General features: G+C 43.1%; 1 protein-coding gene across 4 annotated transcripts in view; it reads left to right on the top strand.

The window, feature by feature from the left end:
* UNC45B (unc-45 myosin chaperone B) overlaps positions 1-24,054 on the top strand; it is a 51,033-nt gene extending 26,979 nt beyond the window's left edge. For all 4 annotated transcript variants that reach the window (XM_060203956.1, XM_007516943.3, XM_060203954.1 and 1 more), the window contains exons 11-20: positions 301-395; positions 564-705; positions 1,629-1,769; positions 5,755-5,882; positions 6,468-6,534; positions 8,211-8,324; positions 8,696-8,811; positions 17,217-17,334; positions 19,024-19,179; positions 23,374-24,054. In XM_060203956.1, coding sequence (XP_060059939.1) covers positions 301-395; positions 564-705; positions 1,629-1,769; positions 5,755-5,882; positions 6,468-6,534; positions 8,211-8,324; positions 8,696-8,811; positions 17,217-17,334; positions 19,024-19,179; positions 23,374-23,634 — 1,338 coding nt within the window. In that variant the 3' untranslated portion in view covers positions 23,635-24,054. The remainder of the gene's footprint in view (positions 1-300; positions 396-563; positions 706-1,628; positions 1,770-5,754; positions 5,883-6,467; positions 6,535-8,210; positions 8,325-8,695; positions 8,812-17,216; positions 17,335-19,023; positions 19,180-23,373) is intronic.
* Positions 24,055-26,774: the final 2,720 nt, after the last annotated feature.

Here is a 26,774-nt window from a genome sequence, read left to right as displayed (position 1 = left end):
CCATGGGGCCAGAATGGGATAAGGAGGGCAGTGTAGAGACCTCCACCTTTGTGGGCATCTGTGCTAGTCTAGAAGCCTCACAGAAGGCACTTTTAGTGGAAATGATACCCAAAGCAAGTTGTGTGATATAAACTAAGATTTACTCAGGCACAGAAAATGGGAGCCAAGTCTTTCAGCTACAGGGACATACTTGAGTGAGACTTTAGAAAGAGATGCAGAGAGGATGGTCATTTACACTCTGGTCCCCAAGTCTTGGTGTCTTTGATCCTGCAAATGGCCACTGTTTTTTCTCTTCCACAGGGACTCTGTAAGCTTGGCTCCGCAGGTGGCACAGACTATGGTCTCAGGCAGTTTGCTGAAGGGTCGACGGAGAAACTGGCTAAACAGTGTCGCAAGTAAGGGGGGCTTGTTCCTTAGTCTGCCAGCTCCTCTCTGGAGCATGCCCTAGCAGATGCCATGTGTGAGAGGCCCATTATCTGCTATGGCCCACTACCCTGGAGTAGCTTCACTCTCTTGATACAAGCCTAGCACCACCCAACACAGCTTCTTTTTTCTATACCCAGATGGTTGTGCAATGCATCCATTGACACCCAGACCCGGAAATGGGCCGTGGAGGGCATGGCCTACCTCTCACTGGATGCTGATGTCAAGGATGACTTTGTGCAGGACCTCCCTGCCCTGCAGGCCATGTTTGAACTGGCTAAGGCAAGTATGGCTCTGACCTCTGGCCTTAGGAAAGGTCTTCTGGCATCCAGGACTGTCCACTGAGCCTGGGAGGTTAGACCCAATTGCTATTCTTGCTCTACCATCTAGTACCTAGGTGAACTGAGATTGCCATTTCCCTCTTTATAGCCATCATTTTCCCTGACTTTAAAATGGGCCCACAGCACTTCATGTATTCTAGGAAGTAGGCAGATGAAAAAGAAGATGCTGGGGTTGGAGAGAGTATAATGGTTACACAAAAGATTATCATGCTTGAGACTCTGAGATCCCCAGCACCACATTAAGCCTGATCCCAGTGGTGCTCTGGTTGGGGAGTGGGGGAGTGTATGTGTGGACACACTTGTAGACACACACACACACACACACACACACACACACACACACAGAAGGGGAGCACGAGCACGCCATTTTTCTTCTGGGATCTTAGGAAATGAGGTCTTAAGGGACCTAGAGGCAGTGTTTCCCTATTCTGAACACCTTTTCCTTCCTAGCTCTTCCAGGAAGACTGTTTTCCCCTTCTGCTGGGCAGCACCCTCTCCCCTCAGCCTTCTAACCCCATCCAGCATTTTTCTACCACTAAGTGGTGGGTGCTTTCCACCACGGCAGATCACAGGGTGCCTGGTAGGAAAGAGATCTGGGTTGGGCTTTTGAAAGAGCCACAAAGCAAGGAGCATATATGTAGGACTGCCACTCATACTCACTGGGCTGCTGTCGAGGGTGCAGGAGAAATTCCTGCCCACCCTGTTCCTCTCTCTCTGTGCTGTCTTTCTCTAAGCAGAGTCTCCTTTGCTACTTTTCCTCCCAAATCAACTTCCTGCCATATGTGAGTCCTTTCGGAAGCAGAGATTCATTCTTTTAAAGTTCTCTCCATGCCTTTTCTCCCTCTTCTCACCTTGTACCCCTAGACCTCTGACAAGACCATTTTGTACTCAGTGGCCACCACCCTGGTGAACTGCACCAACAGCTATGACGTGAAAGAGGTCATCCCAGAGCTGGTCCAGCTCGCCAAATTCTCCAAGCAGCACGTGCCTGAGGAGCACCCCAAGGTGGGGACAGGGACAGTGGGGGAGGGGTTGTACCATCTGACCTGCTGCAAAGAGATGGGACAGAAGGAGAGTGATCTCAGGGCCACCTAGCCTGTGTGTTGGGGAAGATTTTCCACCTTTGGATGAGAATGGTAAATTTCCCTCACCAGGTAGCACTCAGGTACTTTCTTAGTTTCAGTTTTCTATTTGGGGGAAACAATTCACATTTGAAAAAACAAATAGTCATGATGAATGTTTTGCAGTTTATGCTGTTGATTCTACAAACATCATATTTCACTTTTCCAACACTTGTAAAATTGTTATTTTCTGGGATATCTGGATTTGGGGATACAGGTGTAAGTTGGAACAATAAGAGATACAAATTAATATTAATTCAGGTGACATAAATCCCTCCTGAAAGATTCTCTGGGCATAAGGATATATTTTGTATGCGATTTGCATGTGGACATATGAACTATATCTCCATCTGGTAAAACTCTCTAGATTTTCAAAATTATTTTATTCATTTATTAAAGGGATAGGAGGAGAGAGAGAACCAGAGGATCACTTTGGTGCATTTGCTACCAGGAATTAAGCTCAGGACCTCATGCTTATTAGTCCAATGCTTTTTTTTTTCCATTTTAAATTTTTTATTTGTTTATTTATTTATTTTTATTAGTGATTTACAAAATAACAGGGATATAATTCAATACCATTCTCACCACCAGAGTTCTGTGACTGCATTCCCTCCACTGGAAGCTACAATGGTTTTACCAATGTCACAGATATGGATTGACTATTATTTATGTAACACACACACACACACTCACACACACACACACATATACTGCCTCATTTTTCATACGGTCCTGCCTTCTCTTCCATGTTAACTCACACCTACACCTGTTCCTACTTGCAAATGTCCTTCCTTTTCACCTCTTCTCTTTCTGGGTCCTGATGGAGTAGTCTAGTACTTTATCCACTGCACCACCTCCCAGACCACTAGGTTGTTTTCTTATTAATGATAAAGGTAATATATAATATTGCAAAACAAGCAAAAAGATGAACAGCAGAGAAAAAATAATAACCACCAGCAATTACATTATATACCCCTGTCTATTATTGATGTATTGGTGTATTAGCTACCAGAGGCTTTTTTTTTTCTTTTTATAGTTATAATCAGATGTAACAATCTTGTATCTGGTTTGGGGGAAATGTTTTTCACATTACTATGTAATTCTCTAAATTCTGTTTCTTTTTTTTTAAAGAACAATGATGCTTTAATGTTTATTCATTTACTTACTTTATTTATTTATACCAGAGCACTGCTCAGTTCTGGTTTATGGTTATATAAGGGATCGAACTTGGGACTTCAGAGCCTCAGGCATGAAAGTGTCTTTTGACCATTATGCTATCTACCCCTGCCTTTAAATTCTCTTACTTATTGAGTTATCACTATATGATATTGCATTATTTTTAATTGTACTACATAGTAATTTTTTGTATGTCTAAATCATTAAAAATTGCATAGTATTTCATACAGGCAAAATTGTATATCAGGTTCTGCTGCTGTAAAGTTCAAAAGTTCTAGAAATTGCCCATGACCTTTAGCCTCTTTCCTGACACTTTGAGGCATAATTATAGAGATTTTTAAAAAGAATTTATTTATTTATTCATTCATGAGAAAGATAGGCAGAAAAGGAGAAAGAGCCAGACATCACTCCGGCGCATGGGCTACCAGGGATCGAACTCAGGACCTCATGGTTGAGAATCCAATGCTTTATCCACTGCACCACCTTCCAGACCACTGTAGAGATAGTTTAATCATGGATCTGTCTTTTTAAAAAAGTATTTATTTATTCCCTTTTGTTGCCCTTGTTTTATTGTTGTAGTTATTATTGTTGTTATTGATGTCGTCATTGTTGGATAGGACAGAGAGAAGTGGAGAGAGGAGGGAAGACAGAGGGGGGAGAGAAAGACAGACACCTGCAGATCTGCTTCACCACCTGTCAAGCGACTCTGCTGCAGGGGCTCAAACTGGGATCCTTACATTGGTCCTTGCGCTTTGCGCCACGTGCGGGTTAAGCACACATGGCACTTAACATTCTGTGCTTCCGCCCGGCTCCCAATCATGGATTTGTCTTTGGCCTTGCAGTAAAATATATATATTTTTTATTGCCACCAGTGTTATTTCTGGGGCTCAGTACCGGCACTATGAACCCACCACTCCCATGGCAATTATTTCCTATTTTCTTTCTTTATTTCTCTCTTTCTTTCTTTCTTTCTTTCTTTCTTTCTTTCTTTCTTCCTTCCTTCCTTCCTTCCTTCCTTCCTTCCTTTCTTCTTTCTTTCTTTTTTTAATATTTATTTATTCACTTTTGTTGCCCTTGTTGTTTTATTGTTGTGGTTATTATTTGTTGTCGTTGCTGTTGGATAGGACAGAGAGAAATGGAGAGAGGAGGGGAAGACAGAGAGGAGGAGAGAAAGATAGACACCTGCAGACCTGCTTCACCACCTGTAAAGCGACTGCCCTTGCAGGTGGGGAGCCTGGGCTTGAACCGGGATCCTTGCACTTTGCGCCACGTGCGCTTAACCTGCTGCTACCGCCCGACTCCCCTCTTTCTTTCTTATTGGAGCCCTGCTCAGCTCTGGCTTCTGGTGGTGTGGGGGACTGAACCTAGGACTTTGGAGCCTCAGGCATGAGGATATTTTTTAAAAATATAATTAGATAGAATAAAGAGAAATTGAGAGAGGAGGGGGAGATAAAGAGGAGCAGAGAAAGATACCTGTAGACCTGCTTTACACTTGTGAAGCATCCCCCCTGCAGGTGGGGAGCAGGGTCTTGAACTTGAGTCTTTGTGTTTGGTTAAATGTGCACTTAACTGGATGCGTCACTGCCCAGACCCATAAAATTTAATTCTTAATTTTGTCAGTTTTATTCGCTCCCTATTCATTCTAACACCAGCCTACCTCCCCCAGCCTTCCCTCTTACACACGTCCTAATAGAAAGTCAACTTTTTGCAAGAATATATGGTCACCTGATATTTTGCATTATCTCCTCACTTCTTGGTGGAGTCTTTAGGAAGTGATTTTCTCCCCAAACAAGCTGCTAGGTCTCTGTATTGAGGTGGGGGAGGGAAAAGAACATACACAGCAACAGAACACACTGCCCTTCTCCCTAGGCTGTGGCTTGAGGGAAAGGAAGCAAGAAGAGTGTGAGTTTCCTTTTGCTTTTATTAACAATGACTTGAAGCAACATTAGCTTACTATCTTCTAGTTCTGAAGATGAAAACCTTTAAGATCACTGGGTCAAATCAAGGTGTCAGTAAAACTGGATCTTTCTGGAGGCTCTGAGGCAACAATCTGCTCCTTGCTCTTTTTCATCTTCCGAGGACCACTTTCCTTGGCTTGTGACCTTGATTACTCCACCCTCTCACTTCTGGTGTCTCTTTTACTACTGACTCAGACCTTCCTACTTCCCTCTTTTCTTTATTTTTTAATATTTATTTTCCCTTTTGTTGCCCTTGTTGTATTTTATTGTTGTTGTAGTTATTGATGTCGTCATTGTTAGATAGGACAGAGAGAAATGGAGAGAGGTGGGGAAAACAGAAAGGAGGAGAGAAAGACAGACACCTGCAGACCTGCTTCACCACCTGTAAAGCGACTCCCCTGCAGGTGGGGAGCCGGGGGCCTGAACCGGGATCCTTACTTCAGTCCTTGCGCTTTGTGCCACGTGCACTTAATCCTGCTTCCCTCTTATTCAAACCCTTCGACTAAATTGGGCCTACTCAGGTAATCCAAGATCATCTTTCCTCTGAAAATCATTACTCATATCTGTAAAGTTCCACTGCCTTGTAAGGCACTCACAGATTCCTGGGTTTAGCATGAAGGCATACTCGAGGATTGTTACTCTGCCTACCTCAAGAATCCAGAAATACACCATCTTTAGTTTCAGTACTGACTGGTGTCCAGATCCCTATCCCACCACCACCTTTCATCTCCCCAGGACAAGAAGGACTTCATAGACATACGGGTGAAGCGACTCCTGAAGGCTGGTGTCATCTCTGCGTTGGCCTGCATGGTGAAAGCAGACAGTGCCATCCTTACTGACCAGACCAAAGAACTGCTGTCCAGGTGCGGTGGCAGCAGACTGGGTGGGGGTCTGAGGTGATGGAAGCAGGAAGCCGGCAGGAGATAGAAATGACTAGGATAGGGGCAGGGCAGTAGCACACTTGGTTGCACCTGAATATTATTACCATGTGCAAGGACTGAAGTTCAGATGCAGGGAGGGAAGAGTTCCAGGCACAGAGGCACAGATTATACAAAGGCATAGGGACAGAGGGAGAGTGAGTGAGTTTGTGGTTTTCCTGTAGTACATCCAGAGCATGGAGTGTACGGGTGGGAGTGGTGCTAGAGGGGAATGGAGAGGGAGAAAAAGGGCAGATCACAGAGGTCCTGGGTGCCTGCATGCTGAAGAATTTCTCCTGGGTAGTCAGCAGTGTCTCTTTTAACAGGGCCTCGTGTGCTCTCTGCAGCCTCATTTGGCCTCACTTGCCCTCCAGCTCCTCACCCCCATGGCAATATCTTGCCGAGACAGCCCATCCTGAGGCTTGTGCGTGCTGACACTTTCCAGGGCTTCACTAGGTCTGCCTGACTGCCTTGCTGGTGCCTGAGGATGGCATGCCACTGCACTGAGTATCCTTTATCCTTGCCCCACAGGGTGTTCCTAGCATTGTGTGACAACCCAAAGGACCGAGGCACCATTGTGGCTCAAGGTGGTGGCAAGGTAATTCATTACAGGACAAGTTTCTTGCCATCCTGGAAGGTGCTCCTATGGAGAGAAGCACACCTGAGGTGTTTTTATGTGTTCATGTACACTGTCTGGTCCAATAATGTACACCCAACTTCAGCCCACTTGGAATCTAGTCAGTCAGGCATCCGTGCTGTGTTTAGAGTACAGTTTTCGGTCTAAATTGATGATGTGTTTGGGGAGTTACTAGGGGGCCCTATTGGAAGGAAACATAGTACAAATAGTTTGTGGGCTTTGCTGCAGAATTTGTTTCACTGAGTCTTTGTTCTTCCCTCTTTTAACTAACCTAGGCAACTTATGTAACTTCCCTGAACCACAGTTTTCTCATCTGTGAAATGGGAAAGGGTATCACAACTCTTTGAAGAATGTCAGGGGATTAGAGAAAACACTTGGGGCCTGGGTGGTGGCACACCCAGTTAAACACACATAGTACTAAGTGCAAGGAACCACACAAGGACCCAGGTTCTAGCTCCCACTCCCCACTTGCAGCGAGGATGCTTTACAAGTGGTGAAGCAGGTCTGCAGGTGTCTATCTTTCTCTATTTCCCTCCCTTCTCTCTGTTCTATTGAATAAAAAATGGAAAGAAGGGAGTCGGGCAGTAGCACAGTGGGTTAAGTACAGGTGGTGCAAAGCACAAGGACTGGCATAAGGATCCCAGTTCGAGCCACTTCACAAGCAGTGAAGCAGGTCTGCAGGTGTCTATCTTTCTCTCCCCCCTCTGTCTTCCCCTCCTCTCTCCATTTCTCTCTGTCCTATCCAACAACGAATAGCGTCAACAATGGCAATAATAACTAATAACTACAACAATAATAAACAAGGGCAATAAAAGGGAATAAATAAATAAATAAAAGAAGTTAAAAAAATTTTTTAAATGGAAAGAAAAGTAGGAAAAAATGGCCACCGGGAGCAGTGGATTCCTAGTGCAGGCACTGAGACCCAGCAACTTGAGGCAAAAAAAAAGCGGGGGGGCTGGGCAATAGCTCAGCAGTTTAAGAGCACATGGTGCAGAGCACAAGGACTGGCGCATGGATCCTGGCTCAAGCCCCGCCTCCCCACCTGCGCGGGAGGGAGGGAGGTTGTAGTGAAGCAGGTCTGCAGGTGTCTGTCTTTCTCTCCCCTTCTCTGTCTTCTCCTCCTCTCTCGATTTCTCTCTGTCCTACCCAACAACAATGACAATGATAACGATAAACAAATAAACAACAAGGGCAACAAAAGGTAAAAAATAGCCTCCAGGAGCAATGGATTCGTAGTGCAGGCACTGAGCCCCAGCAATAACCCTGGAGGCAAAAAAAATAAATTAAAATAAGAAAGAAGATACATTTAAAAATTTACCTCACAGGGGGTTCCTGTTATGACCAGGATTAACTTGGGGAGGAAGTAACATTATCAGTGTATTGACATATTTGTTTTTCCCAAAGCGAAAGCAAATGTATAGATGATTTAGGGGCTGAAGGTGAGGACTTCCATGCATGCTGGGGGCCAGGGGAAGGAAATCCATGATTAGGTATTTGTTTCTCATGATGCTCCAAAGCTGATAACATTGCAGTCTTTCTGACTATATAATGGGACAGAGAGACATCATTTGCAGGGAGAGGATGGGGAGAGAGATCTCTGAAGGTCTGTTTGAGGAGTGACTTGTCCTCTCTTGCAGGCCCTGATTCCCCTGGCTCTGGAGGGCACAGACGTAGGCAAGGTGAAGGCAGCCCATGCCCTTGCAAAGATCGCCGCCGTCTCCAATCCTGACATCGCCTTCCCTGGAGAGCGGGTAGATGTCTGGGTGACTGGGATGGGGCAATGGGAGGAATCTCCTCTCCCCTAATGCCTTTTCCCCTTGTTTTTGCCCCTGGCCAGAAAGAGGGCAAGGTGCTGTGTGTCAGTAGAGACTATGAACTGGAGGCACCAGCATGCCAGGCTTTGGTTTTTGCTCTAACAGGGAAAAACTTTCCTCTTGGAAACTAAGTCATTTCATCCACAAAGTAAAGGGAATTATCCCACCTGTTTGGAGAGAATTGGTTAAGACATTGGCTGGTCAAGTGCTTCAGATATTCCAAAGCTGGATATATGATAAGCTAGGCACTGGGATGGGGTGGGAGACGCATAATCTCTGCCCCACCCACACCTCAACCCTTCCCACAGGTATATGAGGTGGTGCGGCCCCTTGTGAGTCTCCTGGACACGCAGAGAGATGGGCTTCAGAACTACGAAGCTCTCCTAGGCCTCACCAACCTGTCTGGGCGGAGTGACAAACTCCGGTGAGTAGGGCAAAAGGGAGTTGGGACAGAGAGAGGTGTCTCCATCAAGTGTTTGAATGTGATCTCAGGGGGCCAGGTGGTGGCGCACCAGTTAAGCAAATATCTCATTAAGCACAAAGATCTGGCTCCCTATTGGTAGGGGGATACTTCACAAATGACGAGGCAGGTTTGCGGGTGTCTATTTTTCTCTCTCTCCTCTCTATCTCCCCCTCCTCTCTCAATTTCTCTTTGTCCTATCCAATTAAAAAAAAAAGAAAAAGAAAAAAATGGCTGCCTGGAGCAATGGATTTATAGTGCCAGCACTGAGCCCCAGCAAAAACCCTGGAAGAAAAAAACAAACAAAAAAATGAGATGTCAAATACATGGCATTGTGAAGGTTACTTTGCTCAAAGGACAAGACCAGCAGGAATAGGTATAAATGAAAGAGAAAAGGATTTGAGCTTACACTTGGGGGGGGGAATCTCGTGAGTGTACTAAGACCATAGAGATTGCATAGAGACTTCCTTCTGAAGCAGTAAGAGATAACCAGGTGGATAAAGTATTTCTTCTGTAGAATATGATGTAGATGATTATGGAATATATAAGGTTGAGATTCTTTTGATTGGCAGTAAACTCAATTCCAACAGGTTTAAGATAAAGGAATTTTATTGACTTATGTAAATAAAATCTAGGATAATCAGATTCAGGTGAGAGTTGGTGCAGCGTTTACAAAGCTCTTGCAAAGGCTGATTCTTTCCACTTTTTCTGTTTGTGTCAATTCTCAGATGACCTTTTTACTCTCTCATGTAGTCAGTCACAAGAGTAACTCCAGAACTCACATCTTGGCTCTTTCACCAGGAAAGACAGAGTCAGAGAGACTGTCTCTTCTCCAGCAATAACATGTGAATTTATTCCCAGAAATCTTGCTGTTCCTGTTTAGGTCAGCATCCTACCTCTGTCACTTAGTTTATGTTCACTGATGGCATCTGAACTGGAGGGGCCTGGGCAGGTGGGTAGGGAGGGTCAAGGCCATCCAAACCATGCTGGGTGGGAATGGAGAAGGGATACCACTAGAATAGGGAATGCCCCTTAGTGCCACTCCAGACCCCAAGTACCCAAGACAGGGAATTTAATGGCCTTTTTTCCTTCATCCCTCACACTCTAGGAAGAAGATATTTTATGTTTTATTTCTAATTTTTTAAAGTTTATTTCTTGGGGACAGGTAGTGGTGCACCTGGTTAAGCATACAAATGCACAAGGACCTGAGTTTGAGCCCCTGCTCCCTACTTGGGGGAAGGGAAGACACTTCATGAGTGGTGAAGCAGGTCTGCAGGTGTCTTTCTCTCTCCCTCCCCCTCCTTTCTCAATTTCTTTTTTTTTTTTTTAATTTCTTTTTATTTATTTATTTTATTTAAGAAAGGATTAATTAACAAAACCATAGGGTAGGAGGGGTACAACTCCACACAATTCCCACCGCCCAATCTCCATATCCCACCCCCTCCCCCGATAGCTTTCCCATTCTCTATCCCTCTGGGAGCATGGACCCAGGGTCATTGAGGGTTGCAGAAGGTAGAAGGTCTGGCTTCTGTAATTGCTTCCTCGCTGAACATGGGCGTTGACTGGTCGGTCCATACTCCCAGTCTGCCTCTCTCTTTCCCTAGTAGGATGGGTCTCTGGGGAAGCTGAGCTCCAGGACACATTGGTGGTGTCTTCAATCCAGGGAAGTCTGGCCGGCATCCTGATGACACCTGGAACCTGGTGACTGAAAAGAGAGTTAACATACAAAGCCAAACAAATTGTTGAGCAATCATGGACCCAAAGCTTGGAAAAGTGGAGAGGAAGTATTAGGGAGGTACTCACTGCAAACTCTAGTATACTTCTGCTTTCTTACTTTGGTGCCATACTCCAAACTCAGTCATTTTCTGCTTTGCGTTTCTACTTCTTTTTTTTTTTTTTTTTACATGCATAACGTTCTCCAGATTCCCATTTAGCAATACAACCCCCACTATTTCATTCATCATTTTTCATGGACCTGTATTCTCCCCACCCACCCACCCACCCCAGAGTCTTTTACTTTGGTGTAATACTCCAATTCCATTTCAGGTTCGACTTGTGTTTTCTTTGCTAATCTTGTTTTTCAACTTCGGCCTGAGAGTGAGATCATCCCGTATTCATCCTTCTGTTTCTGACTTATTTCACTCAACATGATTTTTTCAAGGTCCATCCAAGATCGGCTGAAAACGGTGAAGTCACCATTTTTTACAGCTGAGTAGTATTCCATTGTGTATATATACCACAACTTGCTCAGCCACTCATCTGTTGTTGGACACCTGGGTTGCTTCCAGGTTTTGGCTATTGCAAATTGTGCTGCCAAGAACATATGTGTACACAGATCTTTTTGGATGGATGTGTTGGGTTCCTTAGGATATATCCCCAGGAGGGGAATTGCAGGGTCATAGGGTAGGTCCATTTCTAGCCTTCTGAGAGTTCTCCAGACTGTTCTCCACAGAGGTTGGACCAATTGACATTCCCACCAGCAGTGCAGGAGGGTTCCTTTGACCCCACATCCTCTCCAGCATTTGCTGCTGTTACCTTTTCTGATGTGTGACATTCTCACAGGAGTGAAGTGATATCTCATTGTTGTCTTGATTTGCATTTCTCTGACAATCAGAGACTTGGAGCATTTTTTCATGTGTTTCTCGGCCTTTTGGATCTCTTCTGTGGTGAATATTCTGTCCAATTCCTCCCCCCATTTTTGGATGGGGTTATTTGTTGTCTTGTTGTTGAGTCTGGTAAGCTCTTTATATATGTTGGTTATTAAACTCTTATCTGATGTATGGCATGTAAAGATCTTCTCCCATTCTGTGAGGGGTCTCTTGATTTGGGTAGTGGTTTCTTTTGCTGTGAAGAAGCTTTTTAATTTGATGTAGTCCCATAGGTTTATACTTGCCTTAGTCTTCCTTGTAATTGGATTCGTTTCATTGAAAATGTCTTTAAAATTTATGCAGAAAAAAGTTCTTCCAATATTTTCCTCTAAGTATCTGATAGTTTCTGGTCTAACATCCAAGTCCTTGATCCACTTGGAATTTACTTTTGTATTTGGTGAAATACAGTGATTCAGCTTCATTCTTCTGCATGTTTCAACCCATTGTTTCCAACACCATTTGTTGAAGAGACTCTGCTTTCCCCATGTAATAGTCTGGGCCCCTTTGTCAAAGATTAGATGTCCATAGGTGTGGGGCCTCATTTCTGGGCTCTCAATTCTATTCCACTGGTCAGTGTGTCTGTTCATGTTCCAGTACCAAGCAGTTTTGATGACAATGGCCCTATAATATAGTTTGAGATCTGGCAGTGTGATGCCTCCAGTTCTGTTCTTTTTTCTCAAGATTGTTTTGGCAATTCTAGGTCTTTTCTGGTTCCAGATAAACATTTGTAGCATTTGTTCTATTCTCCTAAAAAATGTGCTTGGGATCTTGATGGGGATAGCATTAAATTTGTAGATGGCTCTGGGTAATATATTCATTTTGATGATGTTAATTCTTCCAACCCATGAGCATGGAATATCTTTCCACTTCTTTGTGTCTTTTTCAATTTCTTTGAGTAGTGACTCATAATTTTCAGTATACAAGTCTTTCACTTCTTTGGTTAGGTTTATTCCTATATATTTTATAGTTTTTGTTGCTATAGAAAAAGGAACTGATTTCTGGATTTCAATTTCTTCTAACTTAGTGTTTGCATAGAGGAATGCCACTGACTTTTGAATGTTAATTTTATAGCCTGACACATTACTGTATTGCCTGATGATTTCCAAAAGCTTCTTGCTAGATTCCTTAGGTTTTTCCATGTATACTATCATGTCATCTGCAAATAAGGAGAGTTTGACTTCTTCTCTTCCAATCTGTATGCCTTTAATTCCTTGCTCCTGCCTGATTGCTATGGCAAGAACTTCCAACACTATGTTGAATAGTAATGGTGATAGTGGGCAGCCCTGTCTAGTACCTGATCTGAGGGGAGAAATGCTTCCAGTTTTTCACCATTGAGTATGATGTTGGCTGTAGGTTTGCTATATATAGACTCCGCTATCTTCAGGAATTTTCCATTTATTCCTATTTTTTGTAGTGTTTTGATCACAAAGGGATGTTGTATTTTGTCAAAGGCTTTCTCTGCATCTATTGATATGACCATGTGGTTTTTGGTCTTGCTTTTGTTGATGTGGTGGATCACATTGATTGATTTACGTATATTAAACCAACCTTGCATGCCTGGGATAAACCCCACTTGGTCATGATGAACAATCTTTTTGATATACTGCTGTATCCGGTTGGCTAGAATTTTGTTCAATATTTTCGCATCTATGTTCATCAGAGATATTGGTCTGTAGTTTTCTTTTTTGGTTGTGTCCCTGTCTGCTTTTGGTATCAGGGTGATGTTGGCTTCATAGAAGCTGGCAGGGAGTATTCCAGTGTCTTCAATCTTCTGGAAGACTTTTAAAAGTAGAGGTATTAGTTCTTCTTTGAAAGTTTTGTAGAATTCATTTGTAAAACCATCTGGTCCAGGACTTTTATTTTTGGGGAGATTTTTGATAACTGTTTCAATTTCATTAGCTGTGATGGGCCTGTTCATATTATCCACTTCCTCTTTACTTAGTTTTGGAGGTTGGTAGGTATCTAGGAAATCATTCATTTCTTCCAGGTTCTCTAACTTGGTGGCATATAGTTGTTCATAGAAGCCTCGCATGATATGTTCAATTTCTGCAGTGTCTGTTGTGATTTCTCCTCTTTCATTTACTATCCGATTTATTTGGGTCTTCTCCCTTTTTTGTTTTGTGAGTCTGGCTAAAGGTTTGTCGATTTTGTTTACTCTTTCGAAGAACCAACATTTACTTTCATTGATCTTTTGTATGGTTTTCCTATTCTCAATGTTATTTATTTCTGCCCTAACTTTAGTAATTTCTGTCCTTTTGGTTGCTTTAGGGTTCCTTTGTTGTTCTTCTTCTAGGTCTTTTAGATGTGCAATCAGGCTGTTTATTTGTGCTTTTTCTTGTTTCCTAATGTGTGCTTGTATAGCTATGAACTTCCCTCTTAGGACTGCTTTAGCTGTGTCCCAAATATTTTGATAGCTTGTGTCTTCATTTTCATTGAACTCTCGAAACATTTTGATTTCTTCTTTTATTTCCTCTTTGACCCAGAAGTTGTTAAGAAGTCTACTGTTGAGCTTCCACATTTTGGCACTGTTACTAATCTTTTGTTGATTGTTAAGTGTTAGTTTAATTCCACTGTGGTCTGAGAAGATGCTTGGGATGATTTCAGTGCTCTTGAATAGGCTGATGCTGTCTTTGTGGCCTAACATATGGTCTATCCTTGAGAATGATCCATGTGGATTTGAGTAAAATGTGTATTCCAGTTTCTTGGGATGAATGACTCTGAAAATGTCCAATAGTTCTAGTTTATCTATCTCTTCATTTAGCTCCCTTATGTCTTTACTGATTTTCTTCCTGGATGATCTGTCAAGTTGAGATAGTGGGGTGTTGAAGTCCCCTACTATGATTGTGTTACTGTTAATATATTGCTGTAGCTCTTTCAGTAGAAGTTTGATGTATTTAGATGGCTTCTCATTGGGTGCATAGATATTAATAATTGTTAAGTCCTCTTGATTGACTGATCCTCTGAGCATTAAGTAGTGTCCATTCCTATCTTTTTTAATCTTATCTATTTTAAAGTCTATCATGTCAGATATGAGAATAGCTGTTCCTGCCCTTTTTTGTGGGCCATTGGCTTGAATGATAGTTTTCCATCCTTTCACTTTAAGTCTGTGTTTGTCTTATTGCGTTAGGTGAGTTTCCTGTAGACAACATATTGTTGGGTTGTGTTTTCTGATCCATCTTCCTACTCTGTGTCTTTTAATAGGTGAATTCAGGCCATTCACATTTATTGATATCAAAGATTGAAGATATTTTAACGCCATTCTTGTAGAGTTTTAGAGTGTTTTGATATATGTTCTATTTGTGGTGGTCTGGTTGTTTATAGGAAACCTTTCAGAACTTCTTTCAAGGCAGGCTTGGTGATGGTTGCTTCCTTCAACTGTTGCTTGTCTGAGAAGGTTTTGATGCTTCCATCTAGTCTGAATGACAATCTAGCAGGATATAGTATTCTTGGCTGAAAGCCTTTCTCATTGAGCACTCGATAGATATCTTGCCATTCTCTTCTGGCCTGTAGTGTTTGTATGGAGAAGTCTGCTGCTAATCTTATGGGTTTTCCTTTGTAGGTGACTCTTTGTTTTTCTCTTGCAGCCTTGAGGATCCTTTCTTTATCCTTATTCCTTTCCAATCTAAGTATGACATGTCTTGGTGTCTTTAGGTCTGGGTTAATTCTGTTTGGGACCCTCTGGGCTTCTTGAATCTTTATGTCTTTGGTGTTGTCTAGACTAGAGAAATTTTCAGCTATTATGGCCTGGAGAACGCTTTCTTCCTCCCCTTCTCTTTCTTCCTCTGGTAGGCCAATAATGCGTATATTGTTTCTTTTGAAGTCATCCCATAGGACTCTGTTGTTGTTTTCAGCATCTCTTAATCTCTTTTTGAGATCTCTTACTTCTTCTTTAGTTGTCTCTAATTCATCCTCAATCTTGCTAATTCTGTCTTCAGCCTCATAGATTCTATTCTCTCTGCCCTCTACTGCTTTCTGGAGTTCATCTATTTTGTTGCCCTGCTCTGATACTGTTTTAGCTTATTCAGCTAGTTGCCTTCTTAGCTCAGCAATTTCAGCTTTCAGCTCTCTAATAACCATGAGATTATTAGAATTTTCTTCCATATTCTCATTTGTTGTTCCTGCATTTCTGATTACAATTTTTTCAAATTCTTTACTCCTGTTATTATTTCCTTAGCTAATGTTTGGATGTTGAACTCGTTGTTTTGTGCTTCGCCCTCTGGAGGACTTTTAGCTGGACTCTTGTCCTGGTTCGAGTCTCCATTATTTTTTCTTGTTGTTTTAACCATTTTATATAAGTTAACAGTTTTTTCAATCCCTGAGTTGGAGTTCAGTGGTGTAAAAGCCTTTTTTTTTTCCCCTGTAGGCTATGGGAGCCTGAGGGCTTTTAAACTATCAATAGGCTTCTTGGCTTAATCAATGACTCCTGACCAAGAGATAAAGCAGGGTGTGGCAGAGATAATCCAGTGGTTATGCAAAGAGACTTTCACAGCCCTTCAGCTATGCCACCGAGGTATAGGTCTTCTCCTGAGTTTCCCGGTTAGATCTCTGTGCCCTGGTGTCCCTCCCTGTTGCTGCTCCAGATTCTGAGGGTAGTAGCAATGGAGACTCAGAGTTGTACTTGGTGAGTCTCTGGGGAGTCCTTTCCTCCCTTCAGCTGTCCCCTTGTTGGTGGAGCAGACTGGAGGTGGTGTCTCCACTGACAAACTGTTGAACTGTTAGCAGTCACTTAATCTCTCCTTAGGCCCCTCTCTCCTCTCTATCACCAGCCACGCGTGTTTGTACTCACGGGTGATTTACTGGGTTCCTGTGGTCATTATAGTCCTGTCTTGTTTTCGGTCCGGGTGGTCTCCTTTGGTATTCCTAGTTGATCCGGGAGAGGAGAGGAGAGGAGAGAAAGCGATCTGCTGCTCGTAGCTCCGCCTCCCCTCAATTTCTTTTTTTATATATTTATTTATTCCCTTTTGTTGCCCTTGTTGTTTTATTGATGTAGTTATTGTTGTTGTTGTTGTTGTTGTAGTTGGATAGGACAGAGAGAAATAGAGAGAGAAGAGAAGCAGAAGACAGAGGGGGAGAGAGAGATAGACACCTGCAGACCTGCTTCACCACTTGTGAAGCGACTCCCCTTGGGGTGGGGAACTGGAGGCTTGAACCAGGATCCTTATGCTGGTCCTTGTGCTTAACCCGCTGCAATACCTTCTGATTCCCCCTCCTCAATTTCTATCTGTCCTATCTAATAAAAACAGAAAGAAAAAAATAATAAAAGGAAAATGGCTGCTGGGAGTGGTGGATTCACAGTGCCAACACTGAGTCCTAGTGATAGCTCTAGTGGCAGTTAAAATTTATTTATTTATTTATTATTGGATAGAGACAGAAATTGAAAGAGGAAGGGGAGGTAGAGAAGGAGAGAGACACCTGCAACCCTGCTTTACCACTTGTGAAGATTCCCCTCTGCAGGTGAGGACCGGGGGCCTGAACCTGGATACATGTGTGTGCTTAACCAGATATGCCACCGCCTGGCCCCAATTTTTATATATTTTAGTTTATGTTTTAATTTTTCAGAGCACTGCTCAGCTCTGGCTTATCATGTGTGGGGATTCAACCTGAGACCTCAGCACTTCAAGGCATGAAAAGGCTTTTGTATAACCACTATACTATCTTACCACCTAGGCAGAAGATCTTTTTTTTTTTTCAAGATTAATTTTTTTAAAAAAATTTTTTCAGGCAGAAGATCTTTAAAGAGAAGGCTTTGCCAGACATCGAGAACTACATGTTCGAGAATCATGACCAGCTGCGACAGGCAGCCACCGAATGCATGTGCAACATGGTGGTAAACAAGGAGGTGAGGGGCCTATTGTAGGGATGGCTGTGATCAGGGCCTGGAAATCACAGGTCAGGCCTGGAGTGACAGAGCGGACTGTTACAATGTAATTTTGCCGGACAACCCAGAAGTCCACTAAATCTTTTCTAGATGATAGCTATCTTCCCTCTATTGACCCCAAGAGGAATATATGTCTATAGGATACAAGGGAAAACAAAAAGTCACATTACACCTGGATGGAGCTTTAACCTGAAGCTTGGGCTGCATGAAGTAGAAGGTACCACTTTTCCTGAGCTACTTATTTAGGTCTAAGTCAACTCATAGCAAAATAAGAGACCTGGGTCTCTTACAGGTCAAGAGAAGCTACTAGACCTCTTGCATTTATTGAAGTTTCGCATAAATATAGGAAGAAATGCAAAAATAAGGACCAGCATAATTGCTCACTTGGACAGTGCTCTGCTTTGTCATGAGCAAGACACAGGTTCAAGCCTGGCCCCCACTGCACTGAGGAAAGTTTCTGTTCCGTGGTGTCTTTTTTCTTGCTCACTTACTTGCTCTCTCTTTTCCAAATCATTTTAGTGGGTCTGTTTCTTTCTGTCAGAAAAAAGTCATCCCAGAGAGGTAGAGCCCTTGAGTGACAAAAACAACAACAACAACAACAATTAAATTAAAATTTAAAAGTTACAATTTTAGAATAGTTTAAAATAGAAAATAGAATAGTTTTAAATGTTTACATTTAATGAACTATCACAGATTCCACATAGACTTTGATCACTGTAACTATGTTCTTCACATAATTATTATAGGATTATAAATATAAAGTGAATTCAGGAGCCAGGGGATGGTTCACTGGATAAAGCATATGAGTGACTGTGCTTGAGGCCCAGGTTTGATTCCATGCCACATGGATATCACGGGGTGGGGGGGACCTCAAATGGTGGAACGTGCTTTGATGTCTCCTTTTCTCTCTACACTCTCTGTACTGTCTTTCCTTCTTTCTCCTTTTATTTTTCCTCTCTCAAAAAATACAGAATGAAAAATAGGGCAGGGAGAAGGATCAATATCATATCTGAGTGAGGCCCTGGGTTCCTTCCCAGGCACCACATTAAAAAAAAGGGGAAAGAATTCAGAACATCCCAATGGTCACATGGTCCAGTAATGGGATAAACTGTAGCCTTAGGATGATGAATGTCTTCTTTATACCATGTCAGAGGACTGTAGGTAAGACCTGACCAGAGATAACAAGGTTTTATTTTTTTTATTTTTTATTTTTTAAATTTATTTATTTTCCCTTTTGTTGCCCTTCTTATTGTTGTTGTAGTTATTATTGTTGTTGTTGATGTCGTCGTTGTTAGATAGGACAGAGAGAAATGGAGAGAGGAGGGGAAGACAGAGTAGGGGAGAGAAAGATAGACACCTGCAGACCTGCTTCACTGCTTGTGAAGCGACTCCCCTGTAGGTGGGGAGCCAGGGGCTCGAACCGGGATCCTTAAGCCGGTCCTTGTGCTTTGCGCCATGGTTTATTTTATTTATTTTAAACAGAGCACTGTTTAGCTCTGGCTATTTAATTAGGGAAGACTTTCTGCTAGAGGTCAAAGGAAAACTCAGTGAAATTCTTGGGCAGATAACATGGCTTCAGATGCATTGATATGTCTCTGGGTTGGGCATATGGGGCCATTTTCCTCAGAACTGTGTGCCTGCCTCTTACAGGTGCAGGAGAGGTTCCTGGCTGATGGGAATGACCGTCTGAAGCTGGTGGTTCTGCTCTGTGGGGAAGATGACGACAAGGTGCAGAATGCAGCAGCAGGGGCCCTGGCCATGCTGACAGCAGCACATAAAAAGCTGTGCCTCAAAATGACTCAAGTGGTAAGAGTGGACCCTGGGGGGCAGAATAGGCCAGATAGGATGCAGCCCCCCTCACCACCCCCAGACTTTTCTGAGTGATCTTTTGGGTAGAGGTAAGCTCTACAGAGCCCCTCCCAGCCCCATGGGTATCTCTTCCTACCATCTAGAGAGGGGCCAGGAAACATAAGGTAGGTGTGCACTCAGCTGTGTGTACCACCCACCCACAACCCCACCTTTTTTTTTGTAGTACAGAACAATGCCACCTTTCCCCAGTGGACTTCTTGTTCTTTTTCACCTCAGATAGAAAAAGAGGGAGGAGTGGCTGGGCTGTAGCTCAGCGGGTTAAGTGCACATGGCGCGAAGTGCAAGGACTGGCATAAGGATCCCGGTTTGAGCCCCCGGCTCCCCACCAGCAGAACCCAGTAGAATGTGTACCTTGCTTAATGCATGAGGTGTTGGGTTTGAGCCCCTGACACCACATGGGATCACCATGAATGGTACATAGAGAGTCCCACAGATGGTGGCTTAGTGCTGTAGTTATTGTTCCCCCTTTCCCTTTCTCTTCCTTTTTCTTTTTTTTTACTTTTTTTTTTTTTGCCTCCAGGGTTATTGCTGGGACTCTGCCTGCACTACAAATCCCTTTTGTTGTGCTTGTTGTTTATTGTTGTAGTTATTATTATTGTTTATACTGGGTAGAACAGAGAGAAATTGAGGGAGGAGGGGAAGACAGAGAGGGAGAGAGAAAGACAGATACCTGCAGACCTACTTCACTGCTTGTGAAGCAACCCTCCTGCTGGTGGGGAGCCGGGGGCTCAAACCGGGATCCTTATGCCAGTCCTTGCACTTCGCACCATGAGCACTTAACCCGCTGAGCTACAGCCCAGCCACTCCTCCCTCTTTTTCTATCTGAGGTGAAACAGAACAAGAAGTCCACTGGGGAATGGTGGCATTGTTCTGTACTACAAAAAAAAAGGTGGGGTTGTGGGTGGGTGGTACACACAGTTGAGTGCACACCTACCTTATGCAAGGACCCGAGTTCAGCCCCTGCTCCCTATCTCCTCCCTCCCCTCTCAATTTCTCTTTCTCCAGGCTTTGGAGTGTTTATATCTATTATTTGTATCTATTATGTCATCTCATCTTCCTAACAATCCTCTGTAGTGGGTCTGACTATTATCATTCATATTTTACAAATGAGGAAACTGAATGCATAAAAATAATTAGCCCAAGGCCACACAGCCAGGTAATTAAGAAGGGATATGAACACTTCAGGGTCATGTCTCCCAGCTAACCCTTCCTGGTCACTTCTTCCTTCTTGAGGAGTTCAGAAATCTTGGCTGCACACCCATCCACATCCTGGTGTTATGGGGAGTCAGTAAACTCATTTTGGGGCCATGTTGGATGCTTGACCTCTCTATAGTCTAAACATCTGCTGGAATATGCCCTGGGAATCCTGGCACCAGTTCCTCCAACACTGAGATTTTACCCAAGTAGAACCTATTGCCCCTTCTCTCAGCCCCCAGGATGCATCCCAGGAAGTGATGGGCCCTGGGCCCATTATCATCTATCCACTAGTATTAAACCGTTCCTTAAACTCTGCCACAACTACTTGAAGTTAATGTTATTATTATTGCCACCAGGGTTATTGGCGGCCATTTTTTCCTTTCTCTTTTTCTTCCTTTTTTTCTCTGTGTTACGATAGAAACAGAGAAAAGGGAGTCGGGCTGTAGCGCAGCGGGTTAAGCGCAGGTGGCGCAAAGAACAAGGACCGGCATAAGGATCCCAGTTTGAACCCCGGCTCCCCACCTGCAGGGGAGTCGCTTCACAAGCGGTGAAGCAGGTCTGCAGGTGTCTATCTTTCTCTCCTCCTCTCTGTCTTCCCCTTCTCTCTCCATTTCTCTCTGTCCTATCCAACAACAACAACAACAATAATAACTATAACAATAAAACAACAAGGGCAACAAAAGGGAATAAATAAATAAAATAAATATTTAAAAAAAACTAAAATAAAAAAGAAAAGTTAACTCTTTAAAAAAAAAAGAAACAGAGAAAAATAGGGGGAGAGAGGAAGAGAAACACAGCCTACTTCACTGTTTATGAAGCTTACCCCCCACAAACAGAGGTAGGGGCTTAAACTTGGCAACTTGTGCACTTTACCAACTGCACTAGCCAGTCCCACTAGTTGAATCTGCACTTCCTTTCCTTATGATAGAACACTGAGTGCAGAGTTTATGGAAATCATATTGTTGGTAAGTGGCTAAGATGGGACTAGAGTACTGTTCTCTCTAACTTGAAAACCTTTTCAACTCTACTTCCCATAGGAGTATGTTGAATATGTATTTTGAGCTTCATAACCCTGGTCTCTGCTCCATCTCATTTCTGGGGGTGATTAGACTAGTGTAGAGTCCTTCCCCAGCCAACAGTTGGGCTGCTTCAGATCTGGAAGCAGGGGAGAAATGAAGGCTACAGAACAGAATCTACTACTGATTTCAGTTGAAGTTGCAGCTGGTAGAAAACATGCATAGGGTCATGTCTCATAGGGTGCCAGGGATGGCAGAAGCAGGCAGCCAACATGCCTAGCATTAGGATCCTCCTTTATGAGTACTTTTGTTTTCTTTCTTTCTTTCCTTTTCTCTTTCTTTCTTTCTTTTTTTTTTTTTTTTTTTTGCCTCCAGGGTTATTGCTGGGGCTGGGTGCCTGCACTACTCCTGGAGGCCATTTTTTTCCTTTTTGTTGCCCTTGCTGTTTATCGTTGTTGCAGTTATTGTTATTGCTGTCATTGTTGTTGGATAGGACAGAGAGAAATCGAGAGAGAAGGGAAAGACAAGAAAAGGAGAGAGAAAGATAGACACCTGCAGACCTGCTTCACCACCTGTGAAGAGACCCCCTTGCAGGTGGGGAGCTGGGGGCTTGAACTGGGATCGTTACACCAATCCTTGTGCTTCACGCCATGTGCACTTAACCTGCTGCGCTACCTCCTGCACCCGCCCCTCCCCAACAGTTTTCATCTACTCTACTGGGATACATCATAGTTCTCTTCCCTTATTTCTGAAGATGCTTTTAAAAATAAATGTATGAGGGGTCAGATGGTGGCACACATGGTTAAGTATATTACAGTGCACAAGGACCCAGGTTCAAGCCCCTCACCCCCCACCTGCAGGGGCAAAGTGTCACAGGTGGTGAAGCAATGCTGCAGGTGTCTCTCTCCCTATCTTTCTCTCTCTTCTCAATTTCTTTGTCTCTACCCAGTAGTAAATGAAAAAAAATTTAAATAAATGAATGGATGTCTTTCATTTAGAATTTCTAGATGTGTGACCACGGCTAAATTTTCTCCTCTCCCGGACCTCAGTCCTTCCTCTTGGAAAGTGAAAAGAGACTGAGGTGTGTGTGTGTGCGTGTGTGCACATGTGCAGGCAGTAGCACTCTTGGTTAAGTGCACAGATTACCATGTATGAAGACCCAGGTTCAAGCCCCTGTTCCCTACCTGGTCCACAGGTGCCTGTCTCTCTCCTCTGTCTCCTTCTTCCCTCTCAAATTCTATCTGTTCTATCAAATAAAAATAAATAAATTAAAGTGTAAATGGGGAGTCAGGCTGTAGTGCAGCAGGTTAAGTGCAGGTGGCACAAAGCACAAGGACTGGCTAAAGGATCCCGGTTTGAGCCCCCAGCTCCCCACCTGCAGGGGAGTTGCTTCACAAGCGGTGAAGCAGGTCTGCAGGTATCTGTCTTTCTCTCCCCTTCTATGTCTTTCCCCTCCTCTCTCCATTTCTCTCTGTCCTATCCAACAATGACAACAACAATAAAACAACAAAAGGGAATAAATATTTTTAAAAAATAAAATAAAAGTATAAATGGCTGCCAGGAGCAATAGATTTGACCTTCAGGCACCAAGCACCAGCAATAACCCTGGTGGCAATAAAAGAAAAGAGAGCTAGATAATAGGTTATTTCACTTCTTTAATTCCTGCCGTGGCTCTGGTAAGAAGATGGGAATCACCCAACTAGTCCCAAGAAACTCATGTCCCATAGAGAGATAACAAGATGTATGCTTTACCTTTCTTATATTTCACAGCCCAGAATCTGGACCCCAGCTAATACCTTCTGTTAATCTTGTTCAAAGTCTCTTCTGTTCACTCCCCTGACACACACACACACACACACACACACACACACACACACACACTGATTTCTCCAATCCTTTCTTCTCCTGTCCACTCTAGACAACTCAGTGGTTGGAAATCCTACAGCGGCTCTGCTTGCATGACCGGCTGTCAGTTCAACACCGTGGCCTGGTCATTGCCTACAACCTGTTGGCAGCTGACGCTGAGCTGGCCAAGAAGCTAGTGGAAAGTGAACTTCTGGAGATCCTTACTGTGGTGGGCAAACAAGAGCCAGATGAAAAGAGAGCCACAGTGGTTCAGGCTGCCCGGGAATGTCTCATCAAGTGCATGGATTATGGTTTCATTAAGCCTGTGTCCTAGACAGGGGCTTCTTTAAATTTGTGTCTTATATGATTGGGCTGGTCCTATATACTGTGTAGAGTCCTGAGTTGGGCACTTTCAGGATGTCATTTCAGCTAGGTATCATAGCAGTGGTGATGAAGTATCCATGAAAAAGAAAGTCTTGGTTACTCCCAGAGTTATGAGTCTTCCGTTTTGCCCTAGGAATGTCTAGATGTTTCACTGGTTCTCTTATTCCCTCTCTCTTTACATCTGTCATGTTCCAAAAATACCTCAAATAGCTTTCATCTGAGATTTGGGAAGCAGGTAGGAGAATTGTTTCTATACTTAATCCATAGGCTAGGATAGTGGGCTGAAGTTCTTTATATTTTGAATAATGATTGCATGTTTAAGTAGGACCTACTAATGTGTGAATATAAAGGTTACTGCTGTTGTAACGGATGTGGCTTTGTGCTGTTTTTCATACCCTCTTTCCTACACTGTTTGAATAAGACTGCCTCCTTCTATGTGTCAGCTACAGTCCTGTCTCAATCCCATGTAGACTCCCTTCACTCAGCTGTGATGGAAATACAGGTTATAAATGGAAAGTTTGCATGGGAAGGTCTTCAAGATGGACTTAATGAATTACACTAGATGGATGGACATAAGAACAACTTAAATACATTAGGAGCTTGAGAGATAACTGACTGGGTAGGGTACATGTGTTGCCATGCATACTGGCCCCAGCACCACATGGGAAGTGCTAATGTACCAGGAAAGCTCTCTCTGTGTGCAAAAAATAGTCCAGAGTGGTGAAACTGTACATGCGCAAGGCCCCAGCTCTGAAAACAAACAAACAAACAAAAAAATACCAACAAAACAAAAACTTTATGCCAAAATGTTCATTGCCTCACACTTCTTGACTAAGGAAAATTCTTTATTTATCCATTTTTATTTGCAATTAATAGTAGGTTACAAAAGTGTAAGATTACAGTGTATATAGTTCCACACTACACCCATCAACAAAGTTCTGTGTCTCCACCCCCTTGCTTCCCAAAGTCTAAGGAAAATTATGATATTGTTAAACTAAGGGTTCAAATGCCACAAGTGTTTTCCTCTAGTGTCTTTATCTCTCTTTCATTCCCTCACTCTTTATCTTGGTTTTAATTTTCTCTTGGAAAACAAAAATGGGTTGGCCATATCTTCTGGCAGACTCTTTCCATGTGGTAAGAGAGTTATCCCTAGAAACTGCAGCCTTTCACAGTTGTTACAGGTTATAATTATATAAGAGAAGTAAGAAGACCATTAATTATCAACAAGCCAGCAATAATCTCAACAACTCTGATATGTTAAACTTTTATCACATTTCTATTTCAGATTAAAGAATGCAATACATTTCCATCTTGCATTACCAGAATAAAGAGGGAAAAAAGAGTATGATGATTTCAATAGGAAAAACATTTGATAAAATCCAACAATCCATGATAAAAAATTTAGTAAATTAAAAGCAGGACACATCTTTAGTTTGATCATGATTATCTAAATCAATTCTATAGTCAACATCATATTTAACAATTTCCCTGAGGATAAGAATGAAATGATGGGGAGTAGGGGAGCAGGCAGGTTAAGTGCACATGGTAAGAAGCACAAGGTCCCCAGTTTGAACCCCCAGCTCCCCACCTGCAGTGCGGTTACTTCACAAGCAGTGAAGCAGGTCTGCAGGTGTCTGTCTTTCTCTCCCCCTCTCTGTCTTCCTCTCCTCTCATGATTTCTCCCTGTCCTATCCAGCAACAACAACAGCAGCAGCAATAGCAACAATAACAGCAACAGGGCAACAAAAATGGGAAAAAGGGAGTCGGGCAGTAGTGTAGTGGGTTAATCGCACATGGCGCAGAGCGCAAGGACCTGGCGTAAGGATCCTGGTTCGAGCCTCTGGCTCCCCACCTGGATGAGAGTCGCTTCACAGGCAGTGAAACAGGTCTGTAGGTGTCTTTCTCTCCCCCTCTGTCTTCCCCTCCCCTCTCCATTTCTCTCTGACCTATCTAACAATGATGACATCAGTAACAACAATAATAACTACAATGACAATAAAAAAGACAACAAGGGCAACAAAAGGGAAAATAAATAAAATTTTTTTAAATTTTTTTTATTTTTTATTTAAGAAAGGATTAATGAACAAAAACATAAGGTAGGAGGGGTACAACTCCACACAATTCCCACCACCCAATCCCCATAACCCACCCCCTCCCATGATAGCTTTCCCATTCTCTAGCCCTCTGGGAGCATGGACCCAGGGTCATTGAGGGTTGCAGAAGGTAGAAGGTCTGGCTTCTGTAATTGCTTCCCCGCTGAACATGGGCGTTGACTGGTCGGTCCATACTCCCAGTCTGCCTCTCTCTTTCCCTAGTAAGGTGTGTCTCTGGGGAAGCTGAGCTCCAGGACACATTGGTGGGGTCTTCAATCCAGGGAAGCCTGGCCAGCATCCTGGTGACATCTGGAACCTGGTGATTGAAAAGAGAGTTAACATATGAAGCCAAACAATTTGTTGAGCAATCATGGATCCCAAGCTTGGAATAGTGGAGAGGAAGTGTTAGGGAGGTACTCACTGCAAACTCTAGTGTACTTCTGCTTTCAGGTATATATTTTGCAGTAGTTTATGGATACGTGTGCACATAAGCTCTCTCTCACAGAAACTGGTGTATATCTAGGTTATGGGACTTTGTTAGAAAGTGAACTACCTGAGATGAAATTAGAATGTACTATAAAAGGAAAGGTCTCACCTGAGTAATGAAGCTGAAGGGTTGTCATTCCACACATGAAGTCTCTGGATACAGTCTGAGGTGAAGCATGTTGAGGTGGCAATCGTTGCGTTGGTTAGGTTGTGATCGGTGGATGCAATATTATTTGGTTTGGATTGGGAGATGCATATGGGAAAGTGGGCCCTATCCAAGGGTTCCAGGACTGGGGGAAGTAGGGGCTCTATAGTGGAGATGTGAGGTTCCTGCTGTCTTAGGGTTCAAAAAGACAATCGATAGTTAATATTATCATCACATTATTTGTTAATTGGGTTAACTTTGAAAAGTCCCTTAGTTATGGTTTGCTGTACAGTATCCAGTATCTTGTATATAGCTGTGCTATTGGATGCTTCTAATCTACTTGGTCTAGGCTTTTGAGAGAGTCCG

Source organism: Erinaceus europaeus, chromosome 12 (genome assembly GCF_950295315.1).
Source record: "Erinaceus europaeus chromosome 12, mEriEur2.1, whole genome shotgun sequence".
Taxonomy (NCBI): domain Eukaryota; kingdom Metazoa; phylum Chordata; class Mammalia; order Eulipotyphla; family Erinaceidae; genus Erinaceus; species Erinaceus europaeus.
This window is presented reverse-complemented; position numbering and strand designations above follow the sequence as displayed.